Source organism: Bos indicus, chromosome 17 (assembly GCF_029378745.1).
Source record: "Bos indicus isolate NIAB-ARS_2022 breed Sahiwal x Tharparkar chromosome 17, NIAB-ARS_B.indTharparkar_mat_pri_1.0, whole genome shotgun sequence".
Lineage (NCBI taxonomy): Eukaryota > Metazoa > Chordata > Mammalia > Artiodactyla > Bovidae > Bos > Bos indicus.
This window is the reverse complement of record NC_091776.1, coordinates 57,885,502-57,908,591: the sequence shown is the minus strand read 5'-3', so window position 1 is coordinate 57,908,591 and position 23,090 is coordinate 57,885,502. Positions and strand designations below refer to the sequence as shown.

Genomic DNA, 23,090 nt, shown 5'->3' with positions numbered 1-23,090 from the left:
CTGTTCTGCTGGGGGTTTCTAAGTATAGGACTTTCTAACCTTTCTTTCTTTTTTTTTTAAACGCTTGGGATATACATGGGTTGTCAGAAAGTATTAGGGGAAGGACTTCCCTGGAAGTCTAGTGATTAAGATTCCACACTTCTACTGCAGGGGGCATGAGTTCAATCCCTGGTTGGGGAAAGAAGATCCCGCATGCCACGTGGCACGGGCAAAAAAAAAAAAAAAAGTCCTTTCCCAAGCTTAAAAAAAAAGTAAATATTTGGAGAAGGGGGTGAAAAAGGTAGCATTGGAAAGGCAACAGCCATTCAAATGCCTGTCCCCTGAGTATGGCCTGTTTGTGATATATTTACATCCACCTACAGTAACATTGCACACACACATACTCACTCATGTACACACACAGTTAGCAATGGTTCAATGACAGGTTCACAGGGGAAAGAACAGTCTGCTAACATCCAGCATTAAAAGTTGGGGGGGGGGGGTGGGAAACAGCTCATGTTCATTCACTTGTCAATGAAAAGAGTAAGCATGGTCTCTTGTGAGCAGTTTGAGGTGATAAGGCTCAGAGCTTCAACGAATTTGTTGACACTTTCTAGGCACTGGTGAGACAGTGATGGATAAAGAAAACACAGGGCCCCATTCTCATTAAGAAGCAACTGAAAAAGATTATGGATGGGGCTAGTGATGTGGATGGGTGGGTGCTGACAGGTTGGGGGCACTGGGCTCAGTGACCAGCAGATAAGGATGGTCAGGAAAGCCTTGCTGGCAATTTGATGTTGGAGCAGAGATCAGAACGATGAGGAGAAGGGGACATGCAAAGATCTGGGGGAAGAGTGTTCCCGAAAGGGGAAGCAGTACATGCAAAGGCCCTGAGGTTGGAAAAAGCATGACATGTCTGAGGATGGGAAAGAAGACTGGAGGGTTTGGAAGAGGGGTCAACACAGGGCTGACTGGCACAGGAGGAGGTTAGAGAGCTAGGAAGAGACCCGATCAGGAGGGTCTCATTGTAATCTGTTCAGGCAAGGAGTTTGGAGGTTTCCTGAGATCAGTGGGAAGCCATTGGAGGGTGTGAAGCTGCAGGAGGATGGGCTTCCATTTATGTTCTTAAAAGATTAGTCTGGCTGCTATTTGGAAGATGAATCTTTGAGAGAAAAGGCAAGAAACAAGGAAGACAAGTTAGGTGGCTTTGGGAGGCCCTCAGACCACAGATGATTGTGGCCTTTCTTACGGTGGCAGCTGTAGATCTGAAATGTATTTGAAAGACAAGCCCATGGTATCAGCTGAGAGTTGGATGGATATTAGGAGGGAGACAGAGGAGGCAGAGAGGGAGCCTGAGTTTGGGGCTTACACTGAATGTTGATGTCCTGTGTTAAGCTGGGGAAGGCTGGAAAGAAGTGATTTTATCCAAGAGGAGCTGGGAATTGAGAGTACTCCCATGCAGAACTCTCCATTACAATGTCCCATCTTTCTCTGCTATACCCCAGCACTCAGGCCCTTTCAGCATCTTTGCTCCTACACAGCCCTGTCTGTTCTCTATCTTATCTAAAGCTGACCCTGTGTCTCCCCTCCTCCTCCTGACTTCTAGGACTTACATGGCCCATACCCCACCCATTAGCGCTCCACTGTAGTCTTTTCTGTATTGTTTGCTAATTGCCGCACACAGGACAGTTTATTTCCTGGCCAGGCAGTGTCGCTTTTCTCTTTAGAGTTGCAAGGATCACCCTCAAAAAGTGGTTTATTTCCTCTTAAGCACTTTGCTTGCTTAAGGGTCTCTTGTTATGGGTGGGAACAGGGTGGGGAGGGTGTTTCATAATATCTTTATGTGGTCTCCTGGCTCAAACATCCTGACTTTGGCTGTGGGCAGGGGAAGATGGGAGAAAGGGTCATACTTTTTTACTCAATCGTTAAACACACACACACACACACACACACACACCCCTTATAAAGCTGGAAATGGTAGTAAGGCCTGAAAATAGGTAGTGCTGTGGAGTGTGGTTTTAAAGGGTTAAACACTGAGACCCCATTTGATTCTTTTAAAGCTAATCTGTAACTGATTTTAATACTATCTTCTGGTTACTAACCTTTCTGAAATGCCCTCTTGTAAGTCGCTCAGCACAGAGTCAGCTGCCCTTTCCAGAGGTGGATGGTTTGGTGGGGGTGGAGGGCATTTATTCTGGGACTTGGTCCAACTTAGCATCAAAACATTTGCAAATTACCTTGCTTTGTATGTACTATGGTTTGGGAGTAACTTTTATGATCTGGTCTTTCATGGTTGGTCGCTGAGAGAAATGCCCAGTAGATTCTTAGTCCCTTCTTCTCCAATGCCACTGAGATTGTACTTTTCCATGGGACAGAAATGGGGAGTAAGATGTGTATTTCAAATATAGAGTCACTTTCTACTGGGTTGGCCAGAAAGTTCGTTCACTTTGGGGCCAACCAATATATCAGAGATTATTATGCTCTGAATATTACATGTGACTAATTCTTCAAATACATTAATTTCCCAATCCATTTCTTGAGCGTTTGAGGGTCTGGGGGAGAACATGCGCGCCCTGGGGCTCCATCCTGTTGACCACATTGACGACTTTATCATATGTTTTACATCCGGGCACACAGAACAGACTTGTGGTTGCCAAGGGGGTGAGGGGTTTGGGGGAGATGGAGCGAGAGGCTGGGGGTCACAGAAGCAGCTTTTATATGTAGAATGGATAAACAAGTTCCTACTGTATGGCACAGAGGATTATATTCAATATCCCGTGATAAACCATAATAGGAAAGAATACTTAAGAATGTGTGTATACATGTATAACTGAAGCACTTTACTCTACAACAGAAATTAATGCAACATTGTAAATCAACTATAGTTTAATTGAAAAAAAAAGTTTTATATCCACATAGAAAGCACACATATTAAAATGTGCACATGTATGAAGCTGGGGTGGGTGAGGAGTAGTAGCAGAAACAGCATACCCCAGCTGCTTTGTGTGTGCTGTTTTTAATACAGCTGTCTTGTGATGCTGCTGATGCCACAGGTATAGCCATTTGGTGTTCTTGACTTTGGAGTCAGAGAACTGAGTCTGAGTGACCTTAAAAAGGCCACTTGCATTTTCTACTTGTCATTTTTCCTATTTAAAACACGGGTGATAACTACCTATTTCCTGGGCTGTTCCTGCACAGAGAGAACTCAAAACTGTGCTAGGAACACAGAAAATACTAGATAAGTACTAGTTCTCATTTTAGGTAAGGAGACAGGTATTCTGAAGACCTAAGGGACTTGTCCAAGGTCACATGGCTGGGGGATGGCAGCACTGGGGTAAGAACTCAGAGTTGTCTGGCTCAAGAGGCCACCCTCTGTACCGTGCCACGCAAAGGATGAAGATCTCAAAGGATTTTCATGGGCTAGTTTCCATTCAATGGGGATCCAGGCAAAGACTTTCAAAACTGCTAAAAAAATGTACTTATACATGGAGTGATGCAGAGATCTGGCTGGATCATTTTGAAAAGACTTCAGGTCTGAGAGCAGAAAGGACATAAGCTTAATGGGAGAGTGGCAAGGCTGTTAGGACAACCCCGGGCTGCTTTAGCAGCTCCTGTCCGGATTGAGGATGGTAACAATAGCCTTGGCGCACGTGGCCGTGATCACAGGACCTCACTGCTCTGTGACCAGGCCCGAGAACGACGCTTCTAGCAGGACAGTGTGTTCTTCTACTACAGCCAACGGTTCGGGAAACCGGGTCTCAGGAGAAATAGCTGGAAGGAACGAGAATCAGGGAGAGCGGCTGCTGTCTTGGCTACTGGCAGCTCTCTCATTTGGAAGAACTGACTTTGTTCTGGGTGTCACTGGAGAGTGTAACACAGGATCAAAATGGAAGTGCTAGGAACACATGCTTTGGTATAAACAATAGGAAGACAATTTCTAACAACTGGGACCTCAGAACACAGAAGGGGCTGTTTTGTAGGTTCATAAACTTCCTGTCATCCCAAAGGACTTAAAGTAGAGACTAAGCAGGCATTTCTCAGGACATCAGAGAAGAATTATCCGCAAAGAGGAGCTGTCTGGACTAAGCTGTCTGACTAAGGCGCTGTCTGACTAAGGTGCATGTTAGAGTGAATATTAGCAGTTTGACAAAGGTGTGGTCTCTATTAAAAAAAATTCCTCATAAAACATTTCTCTTTCCCCTTTCCACAGAGATCATCACTATTCATTTTTTTTTTCTTTTCTTTTTGGCTGTACCAAGTAGCTTGTGGGATCTTAGTTCCTTAATCATGGATCAAACCTGCACCCCCTGCCGTGGAAACCTGGGGTCTTAACCACTGGATCACCAGGGAAGTCCCAACCATTTACTTTTTTCATCCCTGCAGGTTGGAGCTTGGCAAATGGAAAGCAGTAAGCCAAGATGCTGCAAGGCAGCAAAGGGGGTCTGGAGGACCCTTCCAGTGGTAATAGGAAGTCAGTCCTTGGAGTCAACAAGGGTTCATTCCTTGCTATGGGAGGCGTCTGGGGCAGAGGCAGGGAACGTGAAGGGACCAGGGTGTTCCTACCTGGATTTTGGACTCTGAAGGTTCTGGCGGCTGAGGAGTCGAGCGGCTGAGACCCGCTTTTTGTGGACACTGGATAGACCTGGGTGGGGGAAGAACAAAGGTGCTCCTGAGATGGGGCAAAACAGTTGTCAATTCAGAGTCCCCAGCTTCTCCTGACCCTCTGGAGTGAGACGAAGAGATAAAAGAAAAGCGGTCAGGCGGGCCTTGGGGCGGGTGGTTGTGGATACAGCAGAACAGAAAGCAAAGCTGGCTGAACTTGGCGGAGAAGAGGAGGTTTAGGGTAACATGCTGCAGGGCTGGAGAGAGAGCCCAGAGCAGCCACAGTGTGTTTATTTGGGTGGCCTGCCTAAAGGGTGGAGGTGGGCACAGCAACCCACTCCAGTATTCTTGCCAGGAGAATCCCATGGATGGGGGAACCCAGTGGGCTACGATCCATGGGGTTGCAAAGGGCTGGACATGACTGAAGCGACTGAGCACACACGCATGTACTGCAAGGGAGACCTAAGCATCGAAGCCCACCTTCTCTAAGGACCTTTCGGAGGTGAGAACTGCCGTCTCCCGTCCCCACCCCCGGGTCGTGGATGTCTCCCCAGGCGGGTGGTAGGAGGTACCTTGTGTGAGTTCCGGAGCTTCCGCCACGTAGGTGAGACGGAACTTGTTCCTCTTCCAGCTGCGGTCATTGCTGATGAGGGAGTTGTTCGCCTTCTCAATGTTGACGTCATCACCCACGCAGAACACATCACAGGCTGCCTGTGTTACACATTATACACATTAGGAGCCACTCCCATCTTCCTCTCCGCACCTCCCCCGCCCCGGGGAATCACCAGTCCACTTCCTGTATCTCTGAATTTGCCTGTTCTGGACGTTTCGTGTACATGGACTCGGACAGTAAGTGTCCTTTTGTTCTGGCTTCTTCCACGTAGCACATGTTTTCAAGATTCATCCATGTCGTAGCATGCATCAGCACCTCATTCCTTGTTGTGCCCGAACATTCCATTGCAGGGACACACTACAGTTTGTTCATCCATTCATCATATTTAATGCTAACCAGTTTACATTTAAATCTAAATGACCACGTGTGGCCAGTGGCTACTGTACAGGTCACTGGAGATCTAGCACAAGAGGAACAAGATTGTCAAAGCAGACAGATTGGTGAGATCTGAGTTCCAGCCCGAGGCATGGCCCCCTGGGTTGGTTAACCAACTGTATGTTTTTGATTTACTTGTCTATGATTGTGAGTGAAGGATGGGTTCCTCCCAGCTCTAAAATTCCAAGGCTCTATAATTTTTTATAGACGAACTCTTTACCCTTAATACAGGAGGCTGGATTCCAGGTGGAAAATGTGTCTTAGGACCACCCAAAGTCATATGACTTGTTTAAAGCTGTCCCCTGGTTGGATACATAAGGGAAGTATCAAAGATTTTCTCAAGTTTTTTCTATTTCTGATGGTTTAGGTGATCTGTCCTTGGGGGTCCCTGGGGACATGATTCCTCATGGGTCTCTAAAACTGGGGCAGATGGTTACCTTGAAGACCTTCTTAGCCCAGGTCCTGAAAGCCTCTTCCTGCCCACAAAGCTCGTCCCCCTCCCTCATCTTCAAGATCCTCTCTCCTCCAAGCTCTTCCAGGAGAGTGTCCACGGCATGTCCAAAGGCGCAGAAGTGAGGGTATGCCCGTGAGCCAAGACCGAACACAGAGAACCTGCCAAGAAGACAAGAGAAGCTCTGGAATAGGGGGCTGGGGAGAACGTGCAGCGGTTCCAGTGTCAGGGACTGTTCAGTCAGTTCAGTTGCTCAGTCGTGTCCGACTCTTTGCGACCCTATGAATCGCAGCACGCCAAGCCTTCCTGTCCATCACCAACTCCTGGAGTTCACTCAAACTCACGTCCATAGAGTCAGTGATGCCATCCAGCCATCTCATCCTCTGTCGTCCCCTTCTCCTCCTGCCCCCAATCCCTCCCAGCATCATTCTTTTCCAATGAGTCAACTCTTTGCATGAGGTGGCCAAAGTACTGGAGTTTCATCTTTAGCATCATTCCTTCCAAAGAACACCCAGGACTGATCTCCTTTAGGATGGACTGGTTGGATCTCCTTGCATTCCAAGGGACTCTCAAGAGTCTTCTCCAACACCACAGTTCAAAAGCATCAATTCTTCAGCACTCAGCTTTATTCAAAGTCCAACTCTCACATCCATACATGACCACTGGAAAAACCATAGCCTTGACTAGACAGACCTTTGTTGGCAAAGTAATGACTCTGCTTTTCAATATACTGTCTAGGTTGGTCATAGCTTTCCTTCCAAGGAGTAAGTGTCTTTTAATTTCATGGCTGCAGTCACCATGTGCAGTGATTTTGGAGCCCTCAAAGATAAAGTCTGACACTGTTTCCACTGTTTCCCCATCTATTTCCCATGAAGTGATGGGACCAGATGCCATGATCTTCATTTTCTGAATGCTGAACTTGAAGCCCACTTTTTCACTCTCCTCTTTCACTTTCATCAAGAGGCTTTTGAGTTCCTCTTCACTTTCTGCCATAAGGGTGGTGTCATCTGCATATCTGAGGTTACTGATATTTCTCCCAGCAATCTTGATTCCAGCTTGTGCTTCTTCCAGCCCAGCGTTTCTCATGATGTACTCTGCATATAAGTTAAATAAGCAGGGTGACAATATACAGCCTTGACGAACTCCTTTTCCTATTTGGAACCAGTCTGTTGTTCCATGTCCAGTTCTAACTGTTGCTTCCTGACCTGCATACAGGTTTCTCAAGAGGCAGGTCAGGTGGTCTGGCATTCCCATCTCTTTCAGAATTTTCCACAGTTTACTGTGATCCACACAGTCAAAGGCTTTGGCATAGTCAATAAAGCAGAAATAGATGTTTTTCTGGAACTCTCTTGCTTTTTCTATGATCCAGCAGATGTTGGCAATTTGATCTCTGGTTCCTCTGCCTTTTCTAAAACCAGCTTGAACATCTGGAAGTTCAGGGTTCATGTATTGCTGAAGTCTGGATTGGTGAATTTTGAGCATTACTTTACTAGCGTGTGAGATGAGTGCAGTTGTGCAGTAGTTTGAGCATTCTTTGGCATTGCCTTTATTTGGGATTGGAACGAAAACTGACCTGTGAAGCCCTGTCCCCCAGTGTGACTGTATTTGGACATGGGGCCTTCAAGGAGGTAACTGAGGTCAAACGAGGTCATACGGGTGGGGCCCTAATCCTTCTAAAAAGAGGGAGAGGTACCTGAGAGCTCTCTCTTCCACCCCCAGTGAGAGGCTCTCAGAGGAAAGGCCACGTGAGGACACAGCAAGAAGGCGGATGTCTGCAAGCCAGGAAGACAGGCCTCACCAGAAACCTTGAGCTTGGACTTGCAGCTTCCAGAAGTGTTAGAAACAAATTTCTGTTGTTGAGGCCCCCAGCCTGTGGTACATTGTGGTGGCTGCCCAAGCAGATAAAGACAACTGGTACCTCCAGAAGGGCAGACCACCCCACACCCATTTGAGGAAGGCCATCTTTAAGCCTGAGAGCCCCTAAACCCTGCTCTCCCTTCCTTCTGGTCTCTGCTAGGTGCCACTGTCCTCAGGAGAAAACTCCCAGTTGGTCCTTAGGAGGATGGGTGACCTGGAACCATTGGCTGTTTCTTGAGTGTCCCTTTCTAAGCTAGACTAATTGGGAAAATTAATCTACTGGATTAGCCAAAAAGTTCATTTGGATTTTTCTGTAAGACATCGCAGAAAACCCTGAATGAACTTTTTGGCCAACTCCATACATCAGTGAAAGACTTGACTTTCTTACTCAGCATACAACTAAATTAGTTTCAAGTACAAAGAGCATGAAAACTCCAGCATAGCAGTTCTTGGGGACCTGTGCTAACGAGGAGATCAGAAGAACCCGTCATTAATACATCCAGTGTTGGTGTGTAAACAGGTTCTTCTCAAAGGGATTGAAAGATTTATGATATGCTGGCTGTGAAATTGATTTGTTTCACAAAGCCTCTTTGCTTGGAATAGACATATACACTCTGCTATATTTAAAATGAATGCGACAAGGACCTGCCGTACAGCACACGGGATGCCGCTCAATGTTCTGCGGCAGCCTGGATGGGAGGGGAGTCTCGGGGGGAATGGATCCATGTGTATGTATGGCTGGGTCCCTTCACTGTTCACCTGAAACTATCCCAACACTTGTTTGTTCATTGGCTATACCCCAGTACAAAACAAAAGAGCTTAATTTTTTAAAAATGTCTGTTTGCATAGATGCCACAAGAAAATGTTGGTGTTTGAATCAATGGGGGTCAAGTTAATGAGAATTTTCTGAAGTCTGGGAAGTAGAGGGCTGTGTCCCAGAGGACCCCTTAGTCCCGCACAGACTTGACATCACACTTCCAGGACTTGGTCCCGGCTGTGGGTCTTGGCCTCACTGGCCCTAGATGGACAAGGGAACAAGTGGGATACGAACAGCACCACAACTTGCATTTTTTTCCAGGTTGGAATGTGACTATCCTGTGGGTGACTGTCATTTCAGACAAGTCAAGGAGTGGAGCTGTTCAACTTGCTCCTTACAGAGTCTGACTCTGTCCCTGAATCTTTCTTATTAAAGAATGATGGAGCCAGCCATCACATGAAAGACTGCAATGGGGGATGAGGGGAAAACAGTAGGACAAGCTGGGAAGTGGCCCTCTTGTTATTGGAGAATGAGCCTGAGATGGGGTCCAGGTGTCTCAGAGATCGTGGGCAAGTTTACATAGATTAATATCCCCTCCTCTGAAATCCACACTGATGCTTCTTCATCTTATTCTCCCGCCCTTCTTTCCTGGGGGCTCCACAGTCTTCCCAAGGGAGGGATATAGGGTTAGGTAGCATGTTTCCCCATCACTCCTTCACCCACGATCCTCCTTTACCTGGATTCCTCACCTTTTCCCTGCAGGTGGTGAGAACTGGTGGCCAGCATGGGACTGCTTGGATGGGGGCCAAGAAGCTGCACTCCTGCCCCCAGCCATCGCCCTTAGCCTGATGCAGGTTTGAAAACTCAGTGCTAGTCATGCCTTGTGGTTAGGGAGTTGTTCCCCAAACCTCTACTATTTATTTACTTATTTTAATATTAATTTATTTATCTGGATGCACTGGGTCTTAGTTGTGGCACGTAGGATCTTTAGTTGTGACCTGTGGGATCTAGTTCCCTGACCAGGGATTGAACCCAGGCCTCCTGGATTGGAAGTGCAGAGTTTTAGCCACTGGACCACCAGGGAAGTCCCTCCAATATTGATTATGTTTGAGATATCCGCCATACTTGACTACCTCTCACACTGTTATTTACTTAATAGTTGCTATTTAATTTGGTTTTAATTTGTACTCTATTTGCACAAATTATTTGTACAATTATTTGTACTAGCTATTCAAACCCACTGGTGTTCACTAAGAGATGGCCCGGGGAATTAATTCATTAACGTGCTTCCCAATCTCTGAAGGCCTGTGTCACAGTCATCTCCTATATTCACATTTCATCACAGTCTAAACCTTATGATTGTAAAATTCCTATTTTAAAACCAGAAAACCTGGAAAAATTATTATAATTGGGGCCAGATAGTAAATATTTTCAGGCTTGTAGGCTAAGAAGCAAAACTGATTCTATTATGCAGATATCTGTGTAACAAGGAAGAAAATAAATTTCTGTATGCTTTTGGATAAAATTAAAAATATAATAGCAATAGTTATGGGGTACATTTTTCTAGTTATATATAGCTACTAATGAGAAGACTGGAATTTTTTTTTGAGAGGGGTATAGCATTTTGCTTAACTGGGGCTTGAAGGGAATATTTTCTATCATCAAATAAATTGTAGATGTTCATCTGTAAAAACCATTCTGGGTTGTACAGAGATATACAGTGGCTGGGCTGGATTCAGCCGATGGGCTGCAGTTTGCCAACCCCTGCTCTTAGGCATGATAGATTTAATAAGGAAAAAAATGGGTCTAAATGTCAAACCATGGATGTTTCAATGTCAAGCTAGAGAACATGAACTGATGTCAAAACCCATCAGTTCGAGGATGAACCAAGGGGGAACCCTAATGTAAACTATAGGCCCTGGGTGACAATGATGTGTCAATATAGGTTCATCAACTGTATAAATGCACCACCATGGTAGGGGATGGAGGTGGCTGTGTGTGTGTGTGTGTGTGTGTGTGTGTGTGTGTGTGTGTGCGTGCGTGCGTGCACCGAGGGTTGGGCAGGTAGTACACGCAGAATCTCTGTTGTCTTCCCTTCAATTTTGCTGTGAACCTAAAGCTACTTAAAAAAAAATAAAGTTTATTAAAAAGTGTACTGATGGGGAATTCCCTGGTTGCCCAGTGGTTAGGTCTTTGATGTACAGTCGCTCAGTCAACTCTGACTCTTTGCAGCCCCATGGACTGCAGCACACCAGGTTTCCCTGTCCTTCACCATCTCCCGGAGCTTGCTCAATCTCATGCCCATTGAGGCAGTGATGCCAACCAATCAAGTTACGTGGCATGGCCAAAAAGAAAAAAAGTGTACTGATAGAAACAATAGTTGAATATCTAGGAACCCTGTGATCTCTATCATATTCTAAGCATTGCCCTGAGCCGGTGTGGAGGAGGTTGCATTGGTGAAGGTCTAAGAGGTTCCTCGGACTGCAAGGAGATCCAACCAGTCCATCCTAAAGGAGATCAGCCCTGGGTGTTCATTGGAAGGACTGATGCTGAAGCTGAAACTCCAATACTTTGGCCACCTCATGTGAAGAGTTGACTCATTGGAAAAGACTCTGATGCTGGGAAGGATTGGGGGCAGGAGGAGAAGGGGACGACTGAGGATGAGATGGCTGGATGGCATCACTGACTCTACGGACGTGAGTTTGAGTGAACTCTGGGAGTTGGTGATGGACAGGGAGGCCTGGGGTGCTATGATTCATGGGGTCGCAAAGAGTTGGACACGACTGAGCGACTGAACTGAAGAGGTCCCTGGCTGTGCCTGAGCACTGCTTACACAGTAGCCTCATCTTGACCAGTGTCTATGAAACCAAGGGTTTGACATCCAGTTTTCTTCCTTTCCAAATACCCATGAAACTGAATCCACAACCACTGAAGTAGAAAATATCTGTCCACGTACTATCTAAAATGTTCTCATGGGATGTGACTACACTTTGGGAAACAAGGAGTCGTGACAATATTTTTTTTAATCTGACTGTACATGGGAGGCAATTAGGGAGATTGAAGAAAAAAAAAAAACAAGCAAACCCTGGATCCAAGTTTAGACCCAACTACATCAAAGTCTCTGGAGGTGGGGCTCAGGTATCTGTACATTATAAACATTTCCAAGTGATTTTGATGAGCATCCAAGGTTGGGAACCACTGGGTCATGGTGGGGTGTCCCCAGAAGCTTCTAATATATAAGATATAGTAGCACTTATGAAGGGAACTCACTGAGTTACATCTGGGGGATTAGCATCCTTTAGCACAAATGATATGAAATTCATGCAAAGAGGTGAAACTTGGGTGATGGGGGCTCTGAAGGAGTGTGATTTTGGAAGAGGTCATAGGAGGGGTCCAGGTAATGTGCTTTAATGAAGCAGGAGGACATCCCCAAACAGTGAGAGTGCAGCTGGTTATTCAAGGGATGAATGGACATGGAAGGGAGACCCCTCCCCAAACAGAGAGCCCACTTTGTTACCCTGTCCAGCTCCCCAGGAGCCTTCATCATCCCTGACGCCCCAGGCCCCTCTCTCACCTCACGTTGGCCAGGGGTCCAGTACTCTCAAAGTTGTCTCTGAGGTCTGGCCCATCACCTGATGATTTGCGGGAGTCGGAGTACGAGGAAACGCTGTTGAAACGCACCTTGTAGCTCCTGCCAAGACGAAAGAGAGTCTGTGAACTCTGGTTCAGAGCCCCCGTCCTGGGGTTAGTACCCCCATGGCTATCTCTATTACCAGTCCTGGTTCTAGGACCTTCCCTTTGAGTGTTGAGTGAGACTGTAACACATCCATGGCCTTGACTAGAACATATCAACTCACCCTCGCCCACCACACGGACACCTAGCCATCATCTGATGCTGCGCGTATTGAAAAGGTTTCAGCAGAAACAGAATCACAGACACAGACAGCAGCCTGGTGGTTGCCGAGGGGGAGGGGGTGGCGGGGCGACGGAGTGGGAGGGTGGGGTGAGCAGGGGTAGCTTTCACACAGAGAAAGGATAAACCACGAGGTCCTGCTGTACAGCACAGGGAGCTATATTCAGTAGCCTATGATAAACCATAATGGGAAAGAAAATTCAAAAAAGAATGATTATATATAACTGAATCACTTTGCTGTACAGCAGATATTAATACAGCATTGTAAATCCACTATACTTCAATTAAAAATATTAAAACTGAAAAAAAAAAGGAAAAGGTTTGAGACCACATTAATTGTCCATTCCTTAACCCATTAGACCATGTTTCCTTACTTCCCACATGTTAACCAGGACAAGAATCATTCTGAGATCTTGTTAAGATGCAGATCCTGACTCAGGAGGTCCAGGGTAGGGCCTACGATGCTGCATTTCCGAGAAGTTCCCAGGAGATGCCGTTGGTCCCCAAACCTCACACTGCCTAGCGAAGAATTACACTCCTGCTGTCTGCTATAGTAACCACGAAAGAATTACATTTCTGCTGTCTGCTACAGTAGCCATGGGATGCATGTGACTATTTAAATTCATTCAGATTGGATATGATGAAACACTTTGCTCCCCACATGCACTAAACTCACGTCAAGGGCTTGACAGCCATGTGTGGCTAGTGGTGCTGTATAGGGCGACATAGATATAGAACATTTATGTGCTCATAGAAAGGCTTATTGGGCGGTGCAGGACTGTTTCACTCAATACTCTCTTTTCTTTTTCCTATTCAAAAAAATTGAAGTATAGTGGATATACAGTATTATGTAAGTTACAGGTGTACAATATAGTGATTCACAATTTTTAAAGGTTATACTCCATTTATGAGCTTCCCTGGTGGCTCAGTGGTAAAGAATTCGCCTGCCAATCCAAGATACACGGTTCAACCCTAGGTCGGGAAGATTCTCTGGAGAAGGAACTGGCAGTATTCTTGCTTGGGAAAGCCCATGGACACAGGAGCCTGGTGGGCTACAGTCTACAGGGTTGAAAAAGAGGTGGACACCACTTGGCGACTAAACAACAACTCCATTTATAGTTATTTTAAAATATTGACCACATTCCCTGTGTTATACAATATAACATTGCAGCTTATTTTACACATAATAGCTTGCACCTCTTAATCCCCTACCCCTATTTTAACCCTTCCCTCTCTCCATTGGTAACGACTACAACATTCTCTTTCAATAAGGCTATCATCTTTAGACATTTCAAGGGTCTTTCACATTTCACATTTCAAATAAACATGAAAAATGTTCAGACACAGCCTGAAAAGAGATTGGATTTCTTATGAAGTTGTTTCAAAGAAGGAGAAAAATGTCACTGGGACTCAAACCTCGGCATCGGAGGCTCAGGAGCCTCGAAATTAAAAAAAACAAAAACGGTTTCCCAGTTTTCTTCTAAAACTGGTAAGTTCTGTTCTCAGATAAGGCAAAAACCAATAAAACTCCAAGACCAACAAAACAAAACAAACCCCCAAACAACAACAAAAGACTTTCATAAAACCCTCAAATCAAAACCCCAAACACAAAAACTCAACACACAAATCTGAGTGCAAAAGACAAAAAAAGAAATTGCGCATTCTGGCAGCAGGGTTTCTAAGCTGGATGTTCTTCAAAGTTTTTGCTCCAGCATCAGGAAAGTTCTAAATATATGTAAGTGTATTTTCTGCCCTAAAATAGTCTTACATTGAGTCACATCTCCAAATAAGTCCTGTAACATATCAGGGGGTGGCTGTGTTGTTAGTGTGGGAGGTAGGGTTGATGGTTGTGGGGTAAAAATATCAGCACATGTATTTGTATGAGGTTTGAGGCTTTTCCAAATGTGTTCCTCTTTGTTATCATCCTTCGATCCCTGCACCAGCTCCCAGAGATGGTCGGGGCAGAGATAGTTTCTCCCTATTTGGAAGGTGAGAAAGACAGAGAAGCCCAGAGAGGTCAAGTAACAAGCTCAAGGTTACTTAGTGTGTTAGTGCCATGGCCTGCGTTAGAACTCGGGTCTCCTTGAGACAGGGGCGTGGCTTTCGATGCTGCAGTATTGGGCATGCGCACGTGCATACTCATCGCCATGCGCGCGAGTGCTTACACCATTCACACACGCACATGAACGCCGGGCAAACACGATCACACAGGTGCATCCTGCACGTGCACACGTGCATGTGAGCACACACACACACACACAAGCACGCATGTGCACATACAGATGCTCTACCTGCGCTGGCTGTCACGAACTGCAGCCAGACCGTGGACTTCTCTGTCACCACGGGAGAGGGGAGGCCCTTTACGGGGAAAGAAACGCAAGGGTTCCGGGTACCTAGAGGGGAGAATGGATGGTGCCCTATCTCTCCCTGGAGGAGGGGTGAGGGGGACCTGCTGAAGACCACCAGGATGGGGTGGGGAGGAGAGAGGCAGAGAGGGTGAGGAATAAGATGCTGGTCTTAAAAACAGGAGGGCTGACCACCAGGGACTCAGCTGTCCCCTGGGTATGGGATGTAGGCAAGTTTGGCAACGTGTGCTTGGCTGAAAGAGAACCAAGAGGGATGTTCTGCAGAACACAGCCTCTGAACGCCAGTCAGGGAATTCCCTGGCAGTCCAGTGGCTAAGACTTCACCTCCAAGTGCAGGGGTGCAGGCTCGATTCTTGGTCAGGGAGCTAAGATCTCACATGCCTTTTGGCCAAAAAACCAAAACATAAAACAGAAGCAGTACTGTAGCAAATTGTATAAAGACTTTAAAAGCAGTCCACATTTTTAAAAACCCAAACAAAATAAACAACAAATAAAATGCCAGCCAGCAATGACATCCAATCCTCAGCTTAAGACCTACTCCATGGTGGAGGCAACACCGCATGTGATGCTCTCGAAGAAAGGCAGCTTATTACTCACAGTTTGTATGTTCTCTGCTTTGAGGGGATTTAAGGGCTTTTCACAGGTAATTTTGGTTACGAGTGTTTGTCACCTTATGAAATATCTGTAGAACCCAACCCATGTTAAGTGGTTTTACCAGTAACATCTTTTGACCTCAGGCATTCTTTTTTGCCTTAGGAGGTATCTTGTTTGAAGTCAGCCTCCACGTTAGTGGATGCAACTCCGCCATGAACATCAGATGGAAAAGTTCTAGGTAAAGAAGCTCACTGATTCTGAATGTAAGCTTCCAAAGGGTGGAGTAATAAGAACTATATTTACAGGGCACTCAGCTTTTCATGGGGCGTCCCTGATGGCTCAAGCACTAAAGCATCTACCTGCAATGCAGGAGACGTGGGTTCCATCCCTGGGTCAGGAAGACCCCCTGGAGAAGGAAATGGCAATCCACTCGAGTATTCTTGCCTGGTAAATCCCTTGGAGGAACCTGGCAGGCTACAGTCCATTGGGCTGCAGAGTCGGACATAACTCAGCACACACGCACAGCTTCTCATAGGATGCTGATACCTATTTTTTACCTTGATTCTTACAAATTAGAAAGTTCACGCAGGTAGAATAAACACAATTTGATGCAAAAAGAAACTGAGGCACAGGGCTGTAAGGTGATTAAAGACCAGAATGTCCACTTCAGTGGACCGCAGATACCCACTGGCTAAAATAAGTCACAGATGGACTTCAGGTCACAAAAGTATCCAGAACTCAGAGCTGAACCCCAGATGCCAAGAGACAACATTTGGTTTCCCCCAGAGAGTGTCACGGACACTGGCGGGTCGTTTACTTACTTCCTTTCCTCGTGCACAGAGTTAGGGTTCCTCATTTCCATCAGAGCACAGCCAAATTTCTGGAGGTCGAAAGAGACAAGCAGGATGTGAGGCAGATATGATTACCTTGGGAATGGGTTTGGGCAGAGGGTCTGGGGGTCCCGACTGGCAAAAGAGGAGCCTGATGCCTGGGGGCCAGGGTGTCAGGGGTTTGGGCCAGGCAGCAGTGGTGTGAGTGGAAGAGGACTGTTTATAAAGGGCTACAAGTGTGGATGCCCCGCCCCCCCACCTCAGCACGCAAATTCCCTTTGTAGTGGTTTTCTACAAAATATTCTCCCTGCTTCTCTCATCTGGAGTGGGGGACACCAAGCTCTTGACTGGAGCATCCACTGCAAAGAAGTAGTGAGCTCAGGTGACAACATTTTCAGGAGGGCTTGGCTGGTCAGCGGACGCCAGCAGACTGAGGACTAGGAGTTGTCCAGTCTTGGCACAACCTGGCCCCAAATCGAGGTCACTGGCTTTGCGATTCTGGGAGGATCTGCTACTGAAGAGCAGGGAAGGTGGAAACAGCTGCCAGAATAGGAGCTCATCTCACCTCCCCATTCTCAGGGGGGTCTCCATTGCCAAAGGTGCTGGTAACCACCAGGACCAGAGTTTCATGTTCCAGGTGTACAATGTCATATTCTTCCATGGACATCACCTAGGTGGGAGAACGAGAGGGGAGAAGAAGGGAGAAGGCGATGAGGAGAGAGAAGGGGTAGGAGAGAAAAAGTGATGGGGGAAGAGGAGAGAGGAAGAAGAGTTATCTTGAGCCATCTCCTTAGGACAGAGATCCAAAGGTTCTGGGTGCCACTGTTTCAATGGGCTCAAGTGGGTAGAACTAAAAGCTTGTTGGTAGTATGGGTTGCCTTTGGCCTGAAGGACTTCGGAGAGTCTGGGGCAATGCGTTGGCTGCCAGTAGAGACCGATCTTGACTGGGACTCCTGGGCTTCTTACAACCAATGGATGCCAGAGTCTTCTTGACCATGTGTAGGCTGGGAATGGCCCAGCTGGATCTGACCAACTGTGTGCTCAGGTTGCTTTCCAGTCCCCCATCCAGCAACGCAGAGGGCCTGGGCCAAACACGTCTGTGTGCCAAGTCACTGCAACCCTATAACTGTTTACAACCCTATGGACTGTAGCTCATCAGGCTCCTCCAACCCAGGGATTCTCCAGGCAAGAATAGCGGAGTAGGTTACCATACCCTCCTCCAGGGGATCTTCCGACCCAAGGATCAAACCTGTGTCTCTTAAGTCCTGCACTGGCAGGCAGGTTTTTTTGTTTTTGTTTTTGTTTTTACCATGAGCATCACCTTAAAAACTGCTTTGCCCTATCTCTTAGAATTCCTTGGGTACCCTTTCTCAAAGTAGATCCGAGGAAAACACTGTCTCCCTTAGATGTGCTTTAAAAATAAGTGAGCCATAAGCGAACATCTTTGGGATACATTTATTTTCTCTCCTCTCCTCTTTTGGAGATGGTAACACACATGTGCAGAGTAAAGGCTCTGAGAATTCCTGCAGCAAAGAAACCCACTGAATTGTATGAAATGCGGGGCTTCCCAGACTAACTTCCAGATTTGTTTTTCAGAAACTTTCTAACATTTTGGTCGAGAACTGGGGGTTATGATTCCTGAACTCCTGGAGAGTTCACAGGGAGAGAAGCATCATTGTCCCTTGAAATATATGCAGGTGGCCTGATGGGCATCTTCAGATGTGCTGTTACCCACTCTCTAAGGGTTCTTCTCTGCTGACTGCCTCTGTCCCCTCCCCAGCTTCACCAGGAGGGCCCAGAGAGCATGGTAACAGCCTGCTACCCACCTTGGCATCAAAAGCATGTTTGAAGATCTCACACAAGGTTTTGGCATAAGCCTGCGACTTGCCCGTCTCTGTGGCATAAAGGATGGTAGCCTTGACCCTCTTGGCCATAGCCTGCCCCATCAGTTTGGCTGAGAACTTGACGGCTCTGTGGGGGAAGAGGGTGGAGAGAAAGACAGGAAATGTAGAAGGGAGGAAGGGTGTCAGGCTGGGACTTGGGGGCAAGAACCACGATCCACGAGATATAACAGAGGGAACATACTCTCCTCATCTCTGATGGCATCAGGGATACTCAAAGTGTGAGCTGAGGCGCCATATTGATCCCTTTCTTAAGTCCCTCCAGAGCAACCAGTCATGAGCTAACATGGTTGGTGAGCTTTGCTAGTTTGTTACTTGATGGATCAATCCCAGCCGTGAGGACCTCGGTTTGCCAAGCATTGCCCCCAAAGATGATCATTCATTCATTCACTCACTCATTTGGCCATTCATCATGTGTTTTGTTGAGGCCTGGCTATGTGCCAGGCATTGTTATAGGAATGGAAAAACAGAGAAATGGCTGTCATGGGGCTTCCATTCTTGTGTGTGAGTGAGAGAGAGAGAGAGAGAGAGAGAAAATGAATCACTAATAAATGAACAGGCATTGAACTTGAGGGGATTTTAGAGGTTTATAACTCCACAAAAGAAGGGCCAGGTCTGGTGTAGTCAGCCATGCACATCCAGGGTTTTGCAGAGGGTGATTCTTAATAGGCACTAAATATCTACCAAGAGCAGGAATGGATTTTAAACCCGCTGCTACCACCAAAGCTCTGGGGAGCTTAAATGTCAAGTCGGGGCTCTTTCTGGTTAAATGGAGAGTCCAGAAACAGTGTTTTCTTCCTTCCCATCTATGAGGATGTGGGCTTGGCAGGTGGGCCAGAGGCTCAGGAATGCCTCAGTTCACCTTCCAAGCAAGCATCCCTGTTCTAAGTAGGAATCACTTTGAGTAGATAAATTGCTAATTTACCCCCACCTGGGGATTATTGGTGGTAAATTCATCATTTTTTAGACTCAGGGAAACCACCCACGCTGCCTGAGTTAAGGGGGAGAAACAGAAAAGAATAAAAGGCACCTGGAGGGTTCCCTTTGAATGACTGGAGCAGAAAAAAGCATCTGTAATTAACTCCCATTGTTTCTTCCTCAAACTTAATAGTGCAATTAATGCTTTAGATTTTTCCCTCCCTTCTTCCCTCAGAGACAGGTTGAACTGAACTGAAGCCAAAGGCTGCTATGCCTGAGAACTGGTGATGCTCTCGTTAGGGAAGGGATGGCTGCTCATGTGGTCCAGCTTGGCTGGAAGATAACTGTGAGGGAGAAGGAGAAGGGGGAGGGAGGGGAGGGGAGATCCCGTGGACCATATGGGTGGAGCCAGGACCTAGGTTTCAGTCCCTGCAGGATCTACCAGTCACCTGTAGAGAGCAGAGAGTTCTAGAAACGAGGGGCTGAGGAAAGTGAGTGAGTAGCTTGGTGCACAATAGCTCCTCTGCCAAAAAGTGAGCTTCAAATAAGGGGTCTGTGAGGAGTGGATCAGGGAGTTCTCTGTCTTTAGACAGAAGGCAGGCATCCCCATTTAACCATCTCAGTCACCCTACTTGTCCCCTGGCTGACCACAGGTTCTTCAGGACAATGACTCTTCAGTAGCCTTGGTCCCTGATCCTCTCCCCTCCCTCCTGTTCTCAGTGAAATCTTACTCATTTCATTCATTAACTCATCTCCTGAAGGAAGCCCCCTTTGACCTCTCAGACTCGGTGACGTCTGTGAGGCTTCCGTGACTCCTTCCTCGATGGTAGCTGGGAGCTTCATGAGGGCAGGATCACGTTACTAGGCTTGTCATGGCATCTCTGGGGCCCAGCATAGTGCCTGGCACTGAGTATCCATTTTTGTTGGCCAGATGAGTGAACTGAATGAGCGAGATGAGATTCAGCCCTGACGAGTGTCCACTCTAGGCAGTGGTGTGCCGGAGCCAGCTCATCCCAGCTCCTCCTGACTCTGGCTTCAGTGACTTCCTGTTGGGAGCTTGAAACTGGCCATAGCGGGAATATTTACACCATGGAAATTGGCAAATGTTACAAGTCTATTAATGTTATTATTACTGTGGCCACCATTATCATTAGGAGAGCTGGTTTATCAACACAACACTGCTTCCAGGACAAGAATTTGGGAACCTGGGGGTGGGAAGAGAGGTTGGGAAGGAGAAGGGTCATGGCAATGTTCACATCTCAGACTCTGGGGCAAAGGAGGGACAGGAATGTTGGAGAAAATGGAGAAGTTACGTCACACGACAGAGAGAAGCACAGCATCCTCCCAGCCTTCTTTTCTGGGGCTTTCTGAATCTGGGGACACATACATCCCCCCCCCCGCCACATTCCAGCTTTAGGAGACTTACTCTGCCAGCTTCTTGAAGCCGATGGCTCGCCGTTTTGTGGGGGTCCCGTTGGTGCCTTTCCAGACATGGGTGTTCCAAGGGTCAGGCTGGGGAGAGAGGACCATGGTCACTACAGTGAGGGAGCCTGGTTCCCCTTGGGAGATGTCCAGGATCCCTGGGGGCTTATGGCTGCCTGGCCACGCCCACCCCTTAGCCCTTGAAGGGAGTGAGTCTGCTGGTGGTGACCCCAGGGGACCTGGCAGAGTGGCTGGCCCAGCCTCCCTGCACTGTCCTGCTAGACCTTCCCACTCAGACCCTCTCTGACTCATGACCCCTGACTACTTGTTTCAGTTTCATTTGTCTTTCAGCTCGAGTTGTATTATCCAATCTGATGGCTGCACTTGAGAGTCTGAAACGCAAGTTTGAACTGAGGTGTGCCCTAGCCAGCAGACCCCAACTTTTTGGGCACCAGTTTTGTAGAAGACAATTTTCCCACAGACCTGGGTGGGCGGGGGACGGTTTTGGGATGATTCAAGTGCTTTCCATTCATGGCGCACTTTATTTCTATTATTATTACATCAGCTCCACCTCAGCTCACCAGGCATTAAATCCCGGAGTTTGGGGACCCCTGCTCTAGTTGTAACATGCATACTGGCTACTGAAGATTTAGGACCAAAGACATGGAGAGGGGCAGGACCTGGTATTCGAAGGAGGGTGTGAGCCGGTAGTTGAGCATCTCCTGGTGGAAGACAGGGGTGATACTGCCAGACATGGGGGGCACGATCCACACCCAGTCAGCGGGGCAGCCCCCCCGGCAGCGGTATTCATTCTCCATGTGCTTAATGAAGGACTCGGTGGCGGAGTGGTGGTCGACGATGGTCACCTTGTCACTCTGTGGGAGGAGAGGACACTGGGGAGTCAGGAGGAAAGACAAGCCGGGCTGTTTCAGGGCTCCCTCACCCCCAGAGCATGTTTCCTAAAGGGTGGTCCTGGGGATGATTCTAGGCAGTGTAAAGTGATTCTCTGCGTTGTGTTTTTTTTTTTTTTTTGATCCTGATCATATCCAGGAAAAAGACTCTGTGCTGTGCTTAGTCACTCAGTTGTGTCTGACTCTTTGCAACCCCATGGACTGCAGCCCATCAGCCTCCTCTGTCCAATGGGGATTCTCCAGGCAAGAAGACTAGAGTGGGTTGCCATGCCCTCCTCCAGGGGATCTTCCCAACCCAGAGATTGACCCCAGGTCTCTCTCATTGCAGGTGGATTCTTTACTGTCTGAGCCACCAGGGAAGCCCAGAAAGACTCTATTTGATGCTAATTCATTTTTAACATTTCTCTTGCCAATATTCCTCTCTCCTTCCTCCCTCCATTTTTTTTTAAACGAGAGAGAGAACTCAGGCAACTAGAATCTGACAACTTTGTGCTGTTTCCCTTGTGTGTATTTGTTTATATATTTATTTAAATTTACCATTCTCTTCTGTTTATGGCAAATGATACTGGTTCTCCATTCATGAAGGTGACACAAAATCCTTTTTTTAAAATTGGAGTATAATTACTTTACCATGTTGTGTTAGTTTCTGCTGTACAACAAAGTGAATCAGCCGTATGTATACATACAGCCCCTCCCTCTTGAGCCTCCCTTCCTCCCCACTCTTCCCCTCTAGGTCATCACAAAGCACCGAGCTGAGCTCCCTGTGCTTGACAGCAGGTTCCCACTAGCTACCCGTTTTACACATAGTATATGTGTCCTCTTATGTCTCTGCTGTCTCTGGCTCACCAGCCTTCATACCAGTCCACCAGACCACCAGAGCATCCGCCTTCATTTCCCACAACTCCCCGAACTTCACTCCTCCGTGGTCAAGAGTGAAGGGAGGGGGCTTCTTGCCCCTTCAACCCCATCTCAACTGGTTTCTCCCCTGGGATATACATCTCCCAGTTTACCCAGTCTCCCTGTTCCTGACATGGGGACCTGTGGTTCATATTCAGGTCTTTATATGACTTGATATGCTCCTTCTACTGCCTGTGGGTGCCTCCCACATACGCACTCCTAGAAGACAGAGCTGGTCTCTACTACAGGAAGTGACCTCTATTCTATGGGTCTCCTGCTTTGCCCAGGAGAATCCCAGCTTATGCCCATGTGCTGTCACAATTATTAGTGGTGCTCCCACTTTGCTCTCTAATGTGTCATGGTTTAGCAGATAATCTTTTATTGGCTGTGCTGCATGGCATGTAGGATCTTAGTTCCCCGACCAGAGGTCAAACCTGGGCCCCCTGCAGTGGAAGCTGGGAGTCCTAACCACTGGACCACCAGGGAACTCCCTAGCTGATAATTTTTAAAACCATCATACTATATATATATATCTAATGGGCCTCCCTGGTGGCTCAGTGGCAAAGAATCCACCTGCCAATGCAGGAGATGCAGGTTTGATCCCTGGGTCAGGAAGATACCCTGGAGAAGAAAATGACAACCCA

The 23,090-nt window shown here is 47.1% G+C and overlaps 1 protein-coding gene across 1 annotated transcript in view; it reads right to left on the bottom strand.

The window, feature by feature from the left end:
- The window catches only part of NOS1 (nitric oxide synthase 1), a 195,882-nt gene that overhangs the window by 20,957 nt on the left and 151,835 nt on the right, over nt 1–23,090 (bottom strand). Inside the window, exons 12-21 of the mRNA XM_019977709.2 lie at nt 21,319–21,513; nt 20,643–20,728; nt 18,224–18,368; nt 16,963–17,067; nt 16,389–16,447; nt 14,899–15,000; nt 12,269–12,385; nt 6,067–6,241; nt 5,154–5,292; nt 4,543–4,621 (exon numbers count right to left, since the gene is read on the bottom strand). Of these exons, the coding sequence (XP_019833268.2) occupies nt 4,543–4,621; nt 5,154–5,292; nt 6,067–6,241; nt 12,269–12,385; nt 14,899–15,000; nt 16,389–16,447; nt 16,963–17,067; nt 18,224–18,368; nt 20,643–20,728; nt 21,319–21,513 (1,202 nt within the window). The remainder of the gene's footprint in view (nt 1–4,542; nt 4,622–5,153; nt 5,293–6,066; nt 6,242–12,268; nt 12,386–14,898; nt 15,001–16,388; nt 16,448–16,962; nt 17,068–18,223; nt 18,369–20,642; nt 20,729–21,318; nt 21,514–23,090) is intronic.